Source organism: Eurypyga helias, unplaced genomic scaffold (assembly GCF_000690775.1).
Source record: "Eurypyga helias isolate BGI_N326 unplaced genomic scaffold, ASM69077v1 scaffold3875, whole genome shotgun sequence".
Lineage (NCBI taxonomy): Eukaryota > Metazoa > Chordata > Aves > Eurypygiformes > Eurypygidae > Eurypyga > Eurypyga helias.
This window is the reverse complement of record NW_010249312.1, coordinates 38,133-55,861: the sequence shown is the minus strand read 5'-3', so window position 1 is coordinate 55,861 and position 17,729 is coordinate 38,133. Positions and strand designations below refer to the sequence as shown.

At 48.2% G+C, this 17,729-nt stretch overlaps 1 protein-coding gene across 1 annotated transcript in view; it reads right to left on the bottom strand.

Moving 5' to 3' along the window:
• Positions 1–241: 241 nt before the first annotated feature.
• The window catches only part of LOC104503141 (filamin-B), a gene marked incomplete at its 5' end in the record, with an annotated part of 47,396 nt that continues 29,908 nt past the window's right edge, over positions 242–17,729 (bottom strand). Inside the window, 17 exons of the mRNA XM_010151298.1 lie at positions 242–1,267; positions 1,993–2,196; positions 3,150–3,368; positions 5,791–5,967; positions 7,011–7,143; positions 8,890–9,005; positions 9,095–9,232; positions 9,645–9,911; positions 10,460–10,582; positions 10,904–11,056; positions 11,660–11,863; positions 12,245–12,403; positions 12,553–12,726; positions 13,169–13,297; positions 14,882–15,022; positions 15,898–16,000; positions 16,720–16,794. Of these exons, the coding sequence (XP_010149600.1) occupies positions 1,080–1,267; positions 1,993–2,196; positions 3,150–3,368; positions 5,791–5,967; positions 7,011–7,143; positions 8,890–9,005; positions 9,095–9,232; positions 9,645–9,911; positions 10,460–10,582; positions 10,904–11,056; positions 11,660–11,863; positions 12,245–12,403; positions 12,553–12,726; positions 13,169–13,297; positions 14,882–15,022; positions 15,898–16,000; positions 16,720–16,794 (2,703 nt within the window). The remainder of the gene's footprint in view (positions 1,268–1,992; positions 2,197–3,149; positions 3,369–5,790; positions 5,968–7,010; positions 7,144–8,889; positions 9,006–9,094; positions 9,233–9,644; positions 9,912–10,459; positions 10,583–10,903; positions 11,057–11,659; positions 11,864–12,244; positions 12,404–12,552; positions 12,727–13,168; positions 13,298–14,881; positions 15,023–15,897; positions 16,001–16,719; positions 16,795–17,729) is intronic.

Sequence of the window (17,729 nt, the reverse complement as noted above, 5' to 3'; positions counted from 1 at the left end):
GACACAATAAAACAACTCACACCAAAGGTGGGTTTGTTGATTGGTATTTCTATTATCGGTAAATTTGCACACCCACCCCATGCCCAACCCCGGTGAGGTCCCACCTCCAGGCCGGCTTCTTTGCACCCCCTTCAGCTGCTCGCCTGGCCTGCAGCCCCCAGGGAAACCGCTGCTCATCCCCCAAACGCGCCCCTGTGCTCCGACCCGTGTCAGTTCTGGGTCCACGCAGGCCAGGGCTACGCCTGGCTCGGCCAGTTTTTAGGGAGTTTATTTAACCCAGCCAAACTGGGGGTTGTTCTTAAAAATAAAGCAAAAAAGAGTGTGGGGAGTTACCTGTAAAGTTACGGAAATCTCACCAGAATCCCAAGTTAATTAAAAACCGCATCACGGCCAAAAAGCTACCTGTCTAGATTTACAAAGCGTTAACATAGAAAGGCTGAAAGCTTCCAAGAAGTCATTTTCAGTCTGCTTTTGGTTTGCTATAAAAGAGAATCTTTTCCTAAATGTAAACCATGAGCAAAGCATTTTCAGAAACATTTTAGATTTGAGTGGTAAAGCCACTTTTAGTAGCTTTTTACAATGTTAAGCGTTAAAATTGATCAAGTATACAAAGGCACCTATTATAGTACCAGTTTTACCTCATTTCTTTACAGAAAAGAATTTGAACTGGGGACAGCCCAAGTCATATTCCATAACTAAAACGTAAAGTCTCCAGTCAAATAAAATCAGTAGTTAAGATACCCAATTACAAAGACAAATTCCAGTTTTCAATTAGCATCTAAAGTCTTTAACATCCGCAAGGGAAATTAGTGTCTAGTTATCCACATGATTCTCCAAACATTACAGTGACCCGGACGTACTGCAAAGGTACAATTTGAGGAGGACATTAAATAGATCGACATTAGGTTGGTAAGTAGGATAGGAGTGAAATGCTTGTAAAAAAGTTAAGAGTTTACTTCTGACTGTACTGAAATGTGAGCCGTGTGTATCTAGATACTGCATTTTGCAACAGGACTGCACCCAGTTTAACTCTACATCTGAACTGCAAACGCAAGGACCGACTCTGACGCTCGGCGCGTTTAAGGAACGGTGACGTGGAAGGGGCTCCCGGGGATGTGCTCGTCACCCCACTTCACTGCCAGAATATAGTCGCCCCTTTCCTTGACGACATACGTTACGTTGTACTGATGGCTGCCCAAATGCTTGATGGATACCTCTTCGCATGGGATGGTAGGTCCGTGGACGCCAACTAACAACATATTTGAACCTACAGCAAAATAACAGGCTGTTAGCATTCCTAAGCTTAAACAAACAAGTGTGGTTTTACCCTAATATATCAGCTCCATAACACAAGGATTTTGTTACTCTAACTCAGAGTGGCAGTCTGAGGGATGGCTAAGCTAACTCGGTATCAGAAGGAATTTCAGGTAAAAGCGCCTTCACCCTCACAAGGTAAGGGTTTCTTGGTGCATTTTGGCAGATGTGACAGCCCACCACTATCTCACTAGAGCGCAGGAGACACTACACTGCTCGTGAAATCGAGCTGGCACTGCCTTTCACGTACCTGGTTAGAAGTCGATGGCAGAGACCAGCGGGCACGGCTGGCCTGTAACCCCACCCACTGCAAAGCTCCCTGATGACGATGATCAGCGCTCAAGGCTTACAGGAACACCTTGCATTACATGCTACAATGCACCACGAGGCTTCCTTAAGTTCAGCAACCTGTTTGTTCTCATGCCGTAACCCTGTGGTTTCTTTCAGGTGCTCCTGGCTCAGATAAAGCCATTTGGAGAGGAAGTGATATCTAGGAACCGGCATCTTCACAGCCTCTATATTAGGATCGATTTGGTGTGCACCGTTGTAGCACTTAGAGTTTTGCTTTAGAACCAGATCAGCACCTCAAGCTCTGAATTTTAACTCTGCAAGTTGGTTTAGGGCAAAAAAAATGTCCTGTTGAAGCACCCTGACATCCAGCTGTTCCTGTACCCATACCTGCTTTGCTGCAGTCCACGGAGAAGGAGCTTTTCTGACCCACAAAAGCCTTTGAGAGTCCTGCTCCCCGGGAAACCACTTTGCTAGCATCCGAGGTGGATTTGGGAATGGCACTGTAGCAAGTTTCAGTCGATGACCTCGTCACCGACTCTACCAGGATGGAAGAAGTTTCGTTGGCGCTGCCTGGGCTAACCAGTCGCTGTCCTGGAAACAGAAAAGACTTCTTGACATTCAGATTCACTCCATCTGAAAGGCATTTACAAGGAGGTTTTGAAACCCTCCTAATGACTAGCATGCATTCTGCATCCAAAATGCATTTTTGGAGAGGAGCAATTTCCTACTTGAATTCTGAAGCCGACATCTTCCAGCAACGCTGGCAACAATCCCATCCCAGAGCCCTCGAGTGGTTAAAGGACCACAGGAACTTCAGGATTCATTAAGCAAAGCTGGCCGCTTAAGAAGAGTTAATTGTGCTCCAATCACCAAATGCCAAAAATTACTCGAGTTGGCAGAAAAGCAGGTGCAATTTTGCAATAACCCATTTGGAAAGCAGAGCATGTCCCAGCCCGGGGGAGCACAGTCCCTGCTGTCCCAAGAACATCACCACCGCGCCTCGGGCACCAGGAAAGGGTTCACTAGCTCGGGGGCAGCAGTAGAGATGAACTCCAGTCTGTGCTGCAGCACAGCACTGAAGAGAGAAGAAGTTTCCTAAACCAGCCTTCCTCACAACATCTAAAAGCCTCCCAGGCATTACTGACCATTGGCTAGGTGACACCTGCACCAAAATGAGACCAAGAGGGGTATAATAATAATTATGCTGCACGCGACCAGGCTTCAGGCTTTGGGGGAAAATGGGCAAAGAAGTCACACGTCCCTGCTGCCAGTGCAACACCCTAGCGCTAGGCCAGGATTCAATATCCTCCCGTGGAGCTGTTTTACAGCCCTCCACTGAGTCAAGCTGGCAAGCTCCATGACTAAGGCTCCTGCAGCCTTCTCCCGAGGATCCCCATCTAGGCTCTGGAGGCGATGGGGAGAAATGTTCCGCCTCTTGTGGTTTTGGGTATCTCAACCTGAACGCCGCGCTGTCTCGGAGGGACATATTTGCTGAATGACGCAAACTACTTCAGGCGCACAGTAAATACTGGTTAGCTTTTTACCTGTAACCTTTGCCTTGAAGGGGCTGCCCACTATGTGGTTAGGTCCACCATATTTAACTCCAATTAAATAGTTTCCTGGAGCCATGGGCGTGTACATGACTTTGTAACCTTCTGGAGTTTCCTGGCAGTCCATTTTCACCTTTGATGGCCCTTCAATTGTAACAGAGAGGGTACCTGGACCAGCCTTGGTTGTGTTAATGAAAAACTCCGACTGCAGTCCTAGAAAGACGTAGCACAGTAAGACACACGCTTCCTCACACCCGGCGTTACAAAAGCAGCCTGTTATTAAATCGGGACGGGTAACGCGGTGCAAGACCAGGCTGCGCAGGGCTGCAGGCAGGGAGGGACAGCGTGCCTACCCCCAGCATCCTTGCACGGGCCAGCCCCGACCAGGGGCTCTGCATCCTGGCTCCCCCCTCCATCACGCAGTGTGACTGTGGGCAGGTGGGAAAAGGGGTCATGAGAGCCCTTTAGGCCCAAAACAAGGAGATTCTGTCATCAAAAGACTGGCTTACAGAGGAAACTCTTAGAACAAGAGCCTTTCTGCGGGACATCAGAGCCTGCACCAACACAGCCTCCTGCATGGCCAAGCTTGGGAAAGCTCAGAGCCATCTCACTGCCTGGACTGTACATCAGCAGTGGAGAGCCCACAGGAAAGCAGGAGCGACGAGGGGCACAGGATTCTCCTGGAGGAGACGGGCGTTTGACCCGCTCGGCAACAGCACTCGGAGCAGTTTGTGGAAACAAAAGCCTTTTTAATTACAGCATCTGGTTAACACAGCTGAATTATTGCTGCTAATACTAAGCCAAAGACACAATGCCAGCAACACATGAAAAAATTAAGCAAGGCTTTCAGCCTCCGAATAATTTACTGTCAAACTCTGGCTTCAAATATTTATGATCTTTTGGCTGTTGTATCAGATACTGCTGAGGAGGAATAAAGTGCTCGAGCTCAATCAAAACCAGGGCAGTTATGGGAAAGCTCACTACAGCTGCGACTGAAGTGTACAAGTGTGGTGAGAAAATAAGGAGCGGTTTTTCCGGCCTCTCCATACACGAGGCTGCCGTGTCGCAGTGCTGGAAGGACCTGGCTCCCACAGAGGGCTGTGCCACCTCCAGCGCCTCGGCAGTGAATCGCCCTGGTGCTGCCTGCCTGCGAGGGAAGGCGCTCAGCCTGCAATTCGCGCTCTCCAGCCAGAGGAAAATTCATTTCCAAAGCCAGCAAGCTTCGTGGCTTCTCAGCGAAGACTGCTTGCCCCAAAGCCGCCGCTTTTTCCCTGCGCCCCAAATGAAGGCTCGCATTGTTTGAGGCTGCAGACGCAAGCCCCTCCTGGGGGGACGTTTCAGGTGCTCGGCCACCGGCTATGGAAACCCCTACACTAGGCCATTGTTCGAAACGCTGCTCAGCAGCTCCCAGGGCACCGAGCTTTTGGCAGCGGCCAGGATTCAACAAAGGGGCACAGAGTGACTTTGCTGAAGTTAAACAGTCTATTTAGATTAAAAACAACCCCAAGCACCTTTATAGATGGAGAAAAATACCCCTGTCCCTGATGCATCAGTGGCTAGTATTAACGAGTGCTTTTGTTTCCACCTATTAAAGCAGCACAGGCTACAGTATCTTTATATAGTATATCCACATGTTTCCAAAACCAACTGCTTGGTTTCTCCAGAACAGCAGAAGCTTTCAATGAACAAGGGCAGCGGGTCTTTTTCCCAGAGAGAAAAAAGGGTATAAAATGGAATCCACAAAAGACAGCAGTAGGTAGGATAAAGGGAACCATCTATCGCCTCACATATCAAAATTAAAAAAACTCCTAAGTTTTACTTTGCTATTCCCCTGTGTGTGTGGCCCAAGAAAGCACAAAATGAAATAAATCAAAGTGCATATCCTGGAATGTTTTCATATTTTCCTACAAAGGCCATAAATCACATAAATGAAAAAAACCCCAACCCAAACCCTGCATTCCTGAGTTGAGAACTATCAGATGGGGCAGCAACAGCAGATAACGAGGCATCAGATTTCCAAGAAGAGTCAGCATTCACGCTGCATCTGAAGCATGTACAGCACACTACAAACAGACCCTACGCCCTAGAGTCTGCACACTGTATTATTTAGCTTGAAATTTCTTAAGAGTGCAAGCACTGATGAAAAAGTAACTGGGTACACCCTTGCACCCATTTAATTAATAGGGGCATGCAAGTTAAACAAGACTCCTTCAACTAGACAGCCAACTCAACACCTACGTTCTCAAAAGCCTCCGGCTTTTCCAGACATCATGTTTGCACATGGAAGGGAGCCAGAGCATCTCCGGAGCTCTGAGGGACCACTGATGTGGAGCTAAGCTAATCAGCCCAGCTGCTAACCACTTCAAGTGACTCGCGCTGCAGTCGCTCATTTACAAAGGTTTTAAGTTCGTTAAGGCTCAGTTAAGCCTGCAGACCCCCTAACCAATGGTTATGAGATTTGAGGAGCATGCAAGAAAGCAAAATTAGCTTGCATCCAGTTCGCCAGAGAATGTGGGTTAGTTCAGCTGCCTTGGCAAGGAAAGTCATGTAAAAATACGCCTAGAAACAGCTTCTGGCTCTCTCGGACAGCCAAAGTGCAAACAGGTCCGTATGGGAGCTGTAAAAGCAGGGTTACCTGTGGTACCGCTCTCCAGGCCGGAGCCATAGGCTGTGACGAGCGCGGGATTGCCCGCCTGCCCGGGCTCGCCCACACGCACTTTGAAAGGGCTGCCCACGACGTGGCTTCCGTTGAACTTCACATCGATTGAGTGGATGCCGTTCTCGTGGGGGATGAACCGAACGGCGTACTTATCTGCAAGAGAGAAGCGGCTGTTCTGACGCATCAGAGGCAACAACAAACCAGCAGTTAAACCTGACGCAGGGCTGGGTAGCAACCCAAGCGTGGCTTCTGTAACGCTTCCACACGTTTCGGCCCCAGCCTAAGCAAACTCAGCTACACAAGCTGCTAAACTCTTATTTAAGTAGAAAAATGCCATATTTATCATGAGAGGTGTCATGCGTTGCATTTTCACCTTGTCTACTAGGACCCGATCTCAGCTGTCATCTACTCTGCAGGGTGAGTTTTAGGGTTATTTGCCCCACACGTATACTAAACATGACAGCTTAATCACAGCCCAACCTGTCAGCGGTCGAGGGAGCAGTGCAGAGAAGAAAAGCAGCTGCTAAGAGCAAGCCAGATCTTACCAGTGGGCTGAGCAGACTGCTCTGACACCACAGACACCGCTCCTTTATTTAATAAAGTCACTTAGCAATTTGCTGATATTTAACATTTCTGATTGCACCTCAGCCCAGAGGAGGGCCCGATCTTCCCCAGCCGAACAGCTGCTGTCTGTCCACAGTACAGATCATAATTCATTCAGACTTCCAGTGAAAAAGAAAGCTCACGGCTGAAACAGCGGTTGAGCTTTCTGTAGCGTTTGCTTATATTCGGCTTCCTTGACAGTTCGTATGAAGGAGTGAGTGCGGGTTAAAAATAAACTATTAGTCAAAGATGGAAGCACAGCTTTCAAAAATAAACTTCTTCCCTGGCTAAATTCAGCAACCACACTATATTTCACTTATGACTGATATCACTGTACCTTCACTGGCAAGCCAAGACTTATATATCCCTATCTTCCACAAGTTAGGGCTCAGTCATTCCATGAGCTATCTAGGCAAAGTGTGGACACAACTCCATCCAAACAACTCCTGACACCAAGCCATTCTCCGAGCAAGGTGCTTGTCCCATGGGTACACTGCTCACAAGCCAAAGGGACTAAACTCCCTCGCCACGGGGCGGGGAGCGTGCTTTGGAGGTCACCCAGATAGTTCTGACCAAGGGAAAGCCGTGCTCACCTGGCTCCAGCTCAGACACGTGGCACTCTTCTACCGCTCCGGAGGGGCTGTGGACTTTAGCATCAATCTTGCCCTTTGCCCCGTTCAGCCTTATAGCAAAGGATGCCGGCTGATTAACTTTTAATCCAGACTCCTGAGAATGCAACAGTCAGATTATCAAATTCAAACTTCTTGTTTCGGACAGTGCAAGCTTTGTTGCAGGGAAATAACCACTTCATCACCATTATTATGTTTTTTAGATCTCAACCAAAGGCGTAAAATTGCGACTTCCGTTAACTCTCAAATCAGTAGCTCTCTCCCTCGTAGGGGATGGCTGATTTAGGAGTCACCCACGTTGGCTAGGCTCGTTTTTCCCATGGCAGCAGACCGTTTTTGGAAGCCAGGTGACTCCCAAATCAAGCAGAGGCAGGCTTACGAGACTAGTCACCCGTTATCACGGAGGTCAGCCCCCGGTATTCAGGCACTTGATTTAAAGGATGTTTAAGCTATAGCTCCGTTTTCAGCCCATTCATTCATTCCAGATTCATTCAGGGGAAAAGCCTCTGATAATCCAGTTGTCTGAAAGAGTAATAGGCATGTTTATATTTGCCACAAGAGGCTACATTTAGAACACCACCACAAGACGTCTTAACATGAGAAAGCAATTTAAAACACGAAACCAGATGTTGCCGTGCTGTCAGGCCGTTGGCGGAAGGCGAGGCAGCTCAGCATCCATGCTGCAACGGTCCTCAGCCAGAGCAGCCCATGCAGCTATCCAGCAGTAGGGTGCAATGCTGAACATACTTTACCTGATTTTGTTTTCAACTAAATCCTGAAGAGGGAAATAAATGCAACTGAGTAGAACTGAGGTATAATGTATAAAAGCAAGTCCCTGATGGGGTTTTAGCAGAGGCTGATGCTGCACACTGCACTCTGTTACCGAATACTCAGCTTTATCTGCCTCTCCAGGATTTAACTGAAGAAAGTATTCCTGTCAAAGAGTCTTTAAATGAAACACAAGAGAAACATCAATACCACAGCGACTAATTAACGCCCTTGTAACTCCGGGTTAGAAGAGATACTGTCAGATCAGGCTGTCATGATTCATTTACACAGCCAAGGTGGAGGAGTCCTGAAGTCCAGGCAAACTCCGGAGGACCACAGCTGGGACATATCCAGAAAAAAGCCTCAACTGAAGTACTACATGCTTATCACTGAACTGAGGGACAGTACATTTAGACACAGATTCTCAGTCTCACACCCCAGTTTTTCTGGCTTTGGAAATTTAAGTCAGGCCTTTCATGGTACTCCTATTTTAATGCATGTAACCACACACACAAAAATGATACGGTGAGGTTAGCAGATAAGGCCAGACCAACTACAAAGCTGTGATTGACTCAGATTCACTGCTGGCCGTGAATTATCTGAGCTGTGATCGGCTGCAGCAACATCCCCACCACGCAGCCCCGTGCTGCCCTGCCCGTGGAAACTGCCCTTCAGTCCATGAGCCAACTGAGCAGCTCGGCACCAGCATGAGCACTCGTTCATGCTGCAGTTCTCCTTGGCCTTCCCCGAACTAATGGAGTAGAAAGCAAATTTTAGCTCTTCCAGTGCTGTTTCTAGAGCCTCCTATTCTTAATTCCTAAGTGCTACCACCTGTAATACCCTCAGTTGAGCCTCTGCCTTCAAATTCTGGCTAGCCAGAGCTGGGCCACCTCTACTGGCCCAAGGTACCAAGAAGCCAGCTGCCAAAAAACTCTGGCTGCAAGCTGAGCTTGAAAATACGCACCAACCTAGGCAAGGCTATTACTAAGAAGAAATTACAACCATTTTGGTCCTGGAGAACAAGGACGCAATCAGTCTGTGTGGCAAGTTGTGGAGATGTTTCCTTATGTCTCACCTGAAGGCTAGTGACAGTGAGCCTGCGAGCATCGTCAGTGGGGGCGATGACAGGAACCAGGTAGGGGCTTTCAGGAATGTGCTCATCATTGAACTTTATGGACACCTCATAGTTGCCTGCAGGGAGAAAAGAAGCAGTAGTGTCCTTAGTTTCTTTGAAAGTAGCATTCAGCATTGTTTCAGTGTGATTTGGTCTTGGTACATACCTGGCTCTTGAACTATGTATGACACACCGCAAGATCCATCTTTATGGTCCTCAAAGGCAATTTCTGCTTTACTTGGGCCTTCTACAGCAATAGACAGCCCTCCAGCTCCAGCTTCCCGTGTCCATATACTGAACTCGGCTGTGGAAGCACACAAGAGCACGCACAGAGTAAGTTTGCTGCTGCTGGGTTGCAGCTTCTTCCTAACAGACTGTGCAGCACTCCATACTTATGCGTATGAGGAAGAGCACCTCGCCCCATCGTCCTGGGTGATAACACTTAGCGGTTTCTCCAAGAGGCCTTGAAGTACCCTATCAGCCCTGTATAACACACCTTTCAAGCTCAGTTTCCAAAACGTGGATTGCCAGACTTCTCCATCTGCAGGATGGGGCAGTAGCATTTCTCCATGGACCACCCCTGGCTTGGGGTGACCCTATGGTGTTACACCAAGTTCTGCTAAAACTTGCAAAGGAGAGGCCAAAAGAAACCGAAGCACTGTGCTGCAGAGCTGCGCACAGCGGGCACCCGAGCGTTGCCAGAGCAGGGCACTCACCTGGGACACCCGTCTCTCCACGCTCCAGCCCTGGGCCGCCAGCTCTCACTTTATGGGCTCCTCCCTCGCCCAGTGGCCCCACGGTGAACTGGAAGGGGCTGCCCGGCACTGGCTGCCCTCTGTATTTGACATCCACAGTGTGGACCCCCATTTCTTGGGGCACAAAGCGGACGCAATAGGTGTTTCTGTCAGCTTCTACAATTTCAGCATCGAAGTTTCTTCCAGAGGGACTAGTTACCTGGGCTGTCATATCCCCACAGTCAATTTCTATGAGAAGAGAATAAAACAATGCAGATTAGAAAGCAACAAAGGGTTTTGGCATTTTGTTTTTGGAAGTAGGACCATGAGCTCAAGTGATTACACAGTACAAATGACAGGAGAGGCACGTAGGTGCCAGTCTGCATGCTCAGCCAACAGCCAGCCTGACCAGTTACAGCTTACCAGGTGCCATGGAGGCAGATGAAGAGGCTGCGTAAATGCAGCCAGCTAAGACTGGCCTATGCGATTCACATCTGCCAGACAGCAGTACAAACACTTGACAGCCAACACAGTGATCTTAAAACCCTGGAGACAGGGTGAGCTGTACAGCCCGGTCTCCCGCCTGCTGTACCTCCCTGGTTTTTATTTCTTCATATACTGATCGTGGTTATGCTTATTTTTAACCATTCAAAGGGACCACGCTACCACTGTTTCTTCCCTAAACATGATAACGTGAGCATGTCTTAACAACACTGCGGTTCCCATTTCCATTGCTTCAGGTACACCCATGCTATACAAGTATAAGTCATGGTTATGGGGATAAGGACATTGCCTACCTGGAATTTTCAGGTTGAGATCACATATGCTTCCTACTGTTGCAACAGAGGGAGCCCGTCTTGTTCGTGTGATGCTCTCCTTAACTCTTCCTTCACCACTTATCTTCACAGTAAATGGGCTGCCTGCAAACAGCAGAGCAAGTCATTCCTCCTCTGCTCACTACACACTGCATCGAGGGGAGGAGCGAAAACTTCCTCTGACTTGTAGCAGATCATAGGGATGTTTTGGAGCCAGCTAACAGTCAGGTCCACGTGCAATACACCCAAGCAACCAGAACAGTTCTGGATGCTTGCTGCCTGTGGAGGGTACTCGTAGGACCTCCTTGAATCTTTGGACTTAGGGTCTGAGCCAGATCACACAGCCCACCCACAGTTCCAGTGCTCTGGCCAGGTAGGTAAGGCTTTTGTTGCACCAACCAAAAGTTGTCCAACACTTCTGCTTACCTGGAATATGTTCATCCGCAAATTTAGTGGACACAATGTACACTCCAGGTACAGTTGGAAAATAGGACACTTTGCAAGTTCCATCTTCTAGGTCTTCAGTTTGGATATCTACCTTGCTGGGTCCTTCAACTGCCAGTGAGATTCCACCGTAACCTACAATACAGCTACGTTAGCCTCAGGTTTCCACAGTGCTATGATAAATCTGGCATTGAGCTGTCCAAACCCGTAGCAGTAGCTAGTCAGCTATGTATGACAACGGGCACGTGGGAGTTGCATGATGCCTTAATGACGTTTCCGTAGTCCTAATCATTCAGATATTCAAGGCACAACATGCACTCAGCTCCTAAAATGCTCTGACCATACCCCTTTTATTTCATTAATGTTGAAAAGTTAGCTTCAAAGACTGTGGTCAAGGTTCCACATTAAACCACCAGGGAAATATCTTCCTCATTTCCTCCTTGCTGTACACGACCATACTAGAACCAGCACCATCAAATGGAAGAAAAGCTTCATCAGTGCCACAGTGACAGTCCCCGTTGGCCCTAACGGAAGACAGCGGCCAAGACAACGCAAAGCATTTTAAAACTTAGTAGCATTGTCTGTAGCTAATAACTGACAATAATGACTGTGCATGCTTAACACACTATTTGCATCTCCTGCTTTGTGGCTTACGACCGGGTGGTGACACGCTCAGAGGGACATTTAGAGAAGATACTATCTCACAGCACCTCGCAGTCCCTCTGCGATGGAACTCACCTGCATCTCTTGTGTCTACAATGAAGTCGCACATTTCAAAGGTTCGTCCTTCTACCAAGCCACGTCCAAAAACTCTTGCTCGTCTGGCATCTCCTATCTCAGACTGGACCACCATGATTGTTACAGGGCTGTTTGCTACATGGTTCCCGTTTTTCTTGATGCTGACCACATGTTCTCCTACTTCCCGTGGAATGAATGAGATGCCTGACAAAACAGAGAAATGTGACAAATACACTCACTTGTATGCGTTTTATACTTGGTTCAAATGCCTTAATCACACCAAGAAATGAAATACTGAAAGAGCGCTCTCTTTACACATGTTGCGCTCCAACGGGCCACAAAGACTTTCACATAAGCTGACAAAAAGCATTTCAATCACAGTCTGGCACGTCACATGCAAGCTAACACAAGAGGTCATTCTTCATACTCTTCTGTCTTTGGCCAACTGTACCAAACAATATCAACCACTCGGTTTGACAACACCCTTCTGGGAAGGAGCAGAGCAGTCAGACATTTCACACAGCAAAGCAAACTGGAGTAGGGGCTACTATAGCACCCTCTCCAGTCGAGACTGTCAGAGCTTACCAATGTGGTTATTGGGTAGCCTCTTCAGAAGACAAGGCTCGTCACGACCTGATGGGGCCTTAATGCTGGCTGTCAGGAGACTGAGATCAGTCTCGTTGATGTCCAGCAAAAAGTCTGCAGCAGAACCAAGCTTAACCTGGGACCGTCTTCTGTTATCATCTGAATACATGGAGAGAAACAAGTCAGAAAATATTACAAGGTTAAGTGCAGAACAAGTCAGAGGACTTCACGTTCCTGGCACAAAAAGGTCCCCATGCTATCAGAGGTTCATTTTCATTCTATGTGCTTCCAAAACCTGAACTTTATACCTGTGATCTTGGCTGTGAACGGACTGCCTGGGATGTGCTTGTCATTGTACTTGACCAGGATGCTGTAGTTCCCAGGCAGAGTAGGCAGGTACGTGACCGTGCACGTCCCGTCTTTGTTATCAATGCAGCTGATCTCTGCTTTTGAAGGCCCTTCAATAGCCAAGTCCAGCCCACCTAGGAAACAAGAACGGCACTTTTGTACATCTTTGTGCACACCAAGTCCAAAGACAGAGTCCAAAGAGGGAGATCTGGTGCTTGGTACTGAAAATGCAGCTCACATGCGTGCTCTCAAAGGACCACAACTCTATTCAGTCTGTTCGATTTACCTAACAGTGACTCCGTATCTAGTCATTATCCACTAGATCTGTGCTGCTTTCAGGTAATTTTTAATTAAATGGATCATTCGCACCCTGTACTACAGCGCACACTTCCTGCTCTTGGGAAGAAGTAATAAGACAGTTTTTACTGCAAGTTACAGCTTGATAAAATTAATTTCACCTGATACTTCCACAAGTCATTTGTATAGCCCCAGAGATCCAGTTGGACAGATGAATGCAAATTACACTTCCAAGGAATTCCTGACTTAGGGTGGGATGGGTTTGAAGAACAGGCTTACCCTCTCCTGCATCTTCTGTGACAATGGTGAAAGTTGCTGGTTTATTGGCAACCCCATAAATGAGGCCAGGTCCATATGCAGACACGCTCCCGCTGTTTGGATAATTCACATAGAACTGCAGAGGGCTCTCTAAAGGAAAAACCAAACAAAAGAAGTACTTTCAAGGATGAATGGCCTGGACTACAAAGACAAAACAAACATTGGGCTGCTCCAACCCAACGGGATCTTAATCTTATGCTTATACCCATGTTCTTTGGTGCCATTCTCACTACTTGATATTTTCATTACAGTCACATAAAGGTTCTTCACCTAAAAAATGAGTGAGCCTCCCCTTTCATCTTCAAAAGATACTTGTCCACAATTTGTTCCACATTCAGTCATGACCAAGTAAGCGTTACTCAAATTACCAGAGATAAGCTTCAATGATGTGGCAAAGGGTCTTATTCATTCTAAGTTTATTTTTAGCACATTAAATCAGAACATGACTCAGAAGCAGGCTTTCAGTGCAGGCACAGATCCTGAATTTTGGTAGCTCAGAATTAGGAACTAGCACAGCACATTGTCTGATTCAATGAACCTGAACTAGCAAATTTGAAGGGTATCCAAAAACATATTTGCCAGCCTCAGATTAGCTAAGCTAGTGCACAAGAACAAAAAGTACAGTCACCAACAGCCAGTAATGGTTTCAAAAAAAGGCAAAGATAGCTCTCGAGTCCAAAGCTAGATTTTGCAGCTGAGAAGCAGCAATTTTGATTCGTGATAGCCTCCAAGAAGGAAGAATTATGGCACATCATCCTTCTGCCCAGGCACAGGGTAATGGTCTTACTGAACCAATAGATCTGACAGTTTGGCACTTATGGAGGTGCTATAGCTACGCAAAGTGCTGAAGATAGTGGAGCAGCACCATGCATCACATTAATGAGCTCCCTGCTTCAGCCCAAGTTATCCGGTGTTTCTGCGCACCGAGGGAATCAGCAGCCCAGTTCAGGCAGCGCTGGAGGTGTTTTGTCTCGTGTCTGCACACCCTTCTGCAGAGCTGCCCCTTTTCACCCCCAGCCCCCTGCAGCCTGGAGAACCCGGGGCAGCCCCAGCTCCCAGGTGAGGCAGAGCTTCAGCACAGGGCTGCAGGAGCTGGTGAAGCAGGGACAAAGGAAGAGAAAGGGAATGAAAGGCAGTGGTTTCTGTTAGTTAAGATGCAGCTAGGAAGAAAGAACGATTACAGCATGGTGTGCATGTGTGCTTTATTTTATAGCAATGAGATGGAAAGAGTAACTATAGTGTTTTAGCCCCTTAGTTCTCCCCACAGATTGGAGATTTTATGCCAATGCAGTTTTAAGGATAAACATACACTGCAACCACTAGTTTTGTTGAGCACCACAGCCATAAATTTCAACATGAAAAAAATGGTAGGTTGAAAATTGTATGTTTCTTCTTCATAATAAAATGCCACAAAAGCTAGGTTCGAAACCCAAAATCCATTTTAAGCCTGGCTGGTACTATTAAACCACAATGGAAGCTCACATGTGCCGGCACTTAGCCCTTTGCTTGAGTTGCTCTCTGGACCACTTGCAGATGAGCTGCAGCTGAACAGTAAGATGTGCCGGCAGTTCTTCCTGCAGCGTATACAACTCAGCTACAGAAACCTCAGCGGGGAGCAGATGCATGAGCAGGACACCGCATTCGGATCTGCGTCACTCGCCTTGTCAGACTCACCTGGGATGTGCTTTCCCATATATTTAATGTGCATTTCATGCAGGCCGACCTCAGTAGGAGCGTATCTCACTGTTACTGTGCCGTCTTTGTTATCCATGATATCTGGCGTATCCATCTTTCCAGAGGGCATGTGTACTTCACCTACAAAAACCCCCGTGGGAGTTACAGAAGGAGAAGTTGCCGGTTTCCCCTCTCCCACCCACCAAGAATTGCCTACCCATTTCAAACTAGCATTTTAAATCGTTACATTCCTTACCCACAAACACAAATAGGAGACTAATGGGAACACTAACCAGACATGTTTTCTACTTCAGCTACATGAATACAACACAGCGGTAGACATCTGGCAAACAGTCCTGTGACCTTACAAACTCTACAGGCAGGGCTGTTTGCTTCAGCCGCTGAAATTTCCATGGCAAGCCCCAGGAAAGGCACCTCGTCGCGAGACGCTCCCTCTCCTGCAGCCCTTTTGAAAAGGGCAACTGTCCCTTCAGCTGGGACAGACCAGGGCTTGGGGCAGGACTGCTGAGATGGAGGGCAGGGGAGGGACACAGCCCGAGTGTGCAAGAGCTTAGTACAACCGGGGTGTTACTGGGGTGATGCTCTCAGCTGCCAAACCTGTGGAAGAGGGGTCACCTGCTCTGGAGAAGGTACATGACAGGAATGCAGGGTTAGGCTGTTTTGCAGCATCTGCACAAAATAAATAACGGAGCTTATCAAGGATGCACACGGCTGCTCCGGAGCAGAAAAAGCAGCAATGGGTAGCTCACAGCCTAGCACCGAGGCCACAGCAGCACCAAGAATCCCCTCATCTAACTCAAACCATAACTGGGGCGTATCCTACTCACCCCTCAGCGGGTGCCACTTGATGTGAAATTAAAACAACTAAGTTGCTGGCAGGATACAATCCTCCCCCACACACTGTGGTCTAGACCACCCAGACTGTTAGCTGCAAATGGGTAAACAAGCTAAGAAAAAGCAAAACCTCCCCAAGAGGCTACACGTGCTCCAGGTACCTGTTATTTCTCCTTTCCTTACGGCAAAAGGGATAACCATATCAAAGGGCCTGAATCCCATGCCGTTCATGTCTCCAACCGGGACATAAGCTTCTTCCGTGACCTAAGGGAGGCAAAAAGATGGATCACTTCAAAAAGGATGGTAGACACAAGCGCTGAGCAACTCCACTGCGAGCACAAGCAGAAGAGAGCGTGCGGTGATTATCGCAGCCAGCCGCAGGACTGGGCTCAACCAGAGCAGTGTCCGGCCAAGCTCTCCTTCGTAATGCCACCAGACCGCAGAGCAGAGCAAATCAAACACGGCGTGAATGGAGGACATGCTGGAAAAAAGTCAGAGATAAAAATGGAACACAAAGGAATGGAAGACAATGTAGCACACGCAAGACCCAAAGTGGCTCCATCTGAAAGGATTTAGTTGCTTAAGGCCTGGAAAAGAAAGTGATTTTTGAATGGGGCAGAGTGATTGCAACACAAAATGGACAAAAGAAACAAGTTTCACAATGCGACTCTGGACTCAAGACATTGTGCTATTTTACTGGGAAAACAAAGCGATGCACTCAGGTTGCTTTTGCCAACAGCAGACATTGCATAAGTAGAAGCTGTAGGTGTAATGATCCTCTTCGTGTTTAAATGAGAGTTTATTTGGAGACTCCCTTCAAGCAGCAATGAAAAAACAAGGTCTGGATCCCAAGAACGATTGACCAAACAGAAAGGATGAACACAATGACCAGAGCAATTCAAGCAGTCCCAAGAAGCAGGCTGTCATCTGAAATGGAACACAGATGGGGGAAAAGTAGCTGAAAAAATGTAAAAATTGTGTACCCAAGGGCGGAATCCGGGGGGGGAGATGCCCACTGGCTCCTGCGACCGCACGGCAGCATCATCTGCATCTACAGCCTGGGCAGGGTAAAGGCAGGTTAGGTGTTATTCTGGCATGGAGGCATTCCCGTCTTTCACCGGAGAGAACACACAGCTCCTTCCAGCTCCTCAACACCTTCCTCCCACGGCACAGCCTTCCCAGTCCTCTCGCCATCACAAGGACAGGGATCCAGCCAGGGCAGCTGGGAAACTGCCCATATCCACGGGCACTGGGGGAAGCCAACAGCAGCACAGCAACGGGATAAAGCTGGTGTGTGCTGTTGTTGGGAGCTCGGGAGGCAAGCTGGAAAGCAGTGCCTAACCACTAGTGGAATTGAATTTCAGAGTTGCTTTTTTATGGGACTGGTGCAGGGAGAGACGTGAAAGGTTTAAAGCCCAAGTCCCCAAGCGCTGCAGAGCCCGGTGTGTTAGCTGGGAGGCGGGGGATCCTGTGCCGTGGGAAGGCTGCTCCCGGCTCATGCGCTGGGGTGAATGACCCAGCCCACGGCCAGTCATAGCTGCAAAGCTGTTCTTCTGATTCATAGCTGGGATAGCGTTGTCAAGACACCAAATGTGTTTTCCCTCGGCGCAGCCTCCCTTCCCACCAGGCATGCCAAGAGGATGACTTGCAAATTCTCATTTCCCCCACTTCACCCACCAAGGGTGGCCGGGGCTGACAGCCCTGCACGCAGCTCCACCGGAGTCAGCCGCCCCAGCTCCTCCTGCCCGTGTACACTGCACAGCCCCCCCAGCAAAATAACCCGCTGGAAACTCATGCATGGAACGACTCCACTAACAAAACCAATGCCAAGTAGGAATACTGCTGCTTCACTGTTCTGTCCCCAGCTGACACCCCCAAGTCAAACACGGACTGTATCAGTCAGCTAGGAAGTGGGAATTTTGGAGCAGGCTCCCTGACCTCGAGAGGCATTTCCTGCAGTGAGCTTTGAGCTGTGACCAAGTGAGTTGTTTTT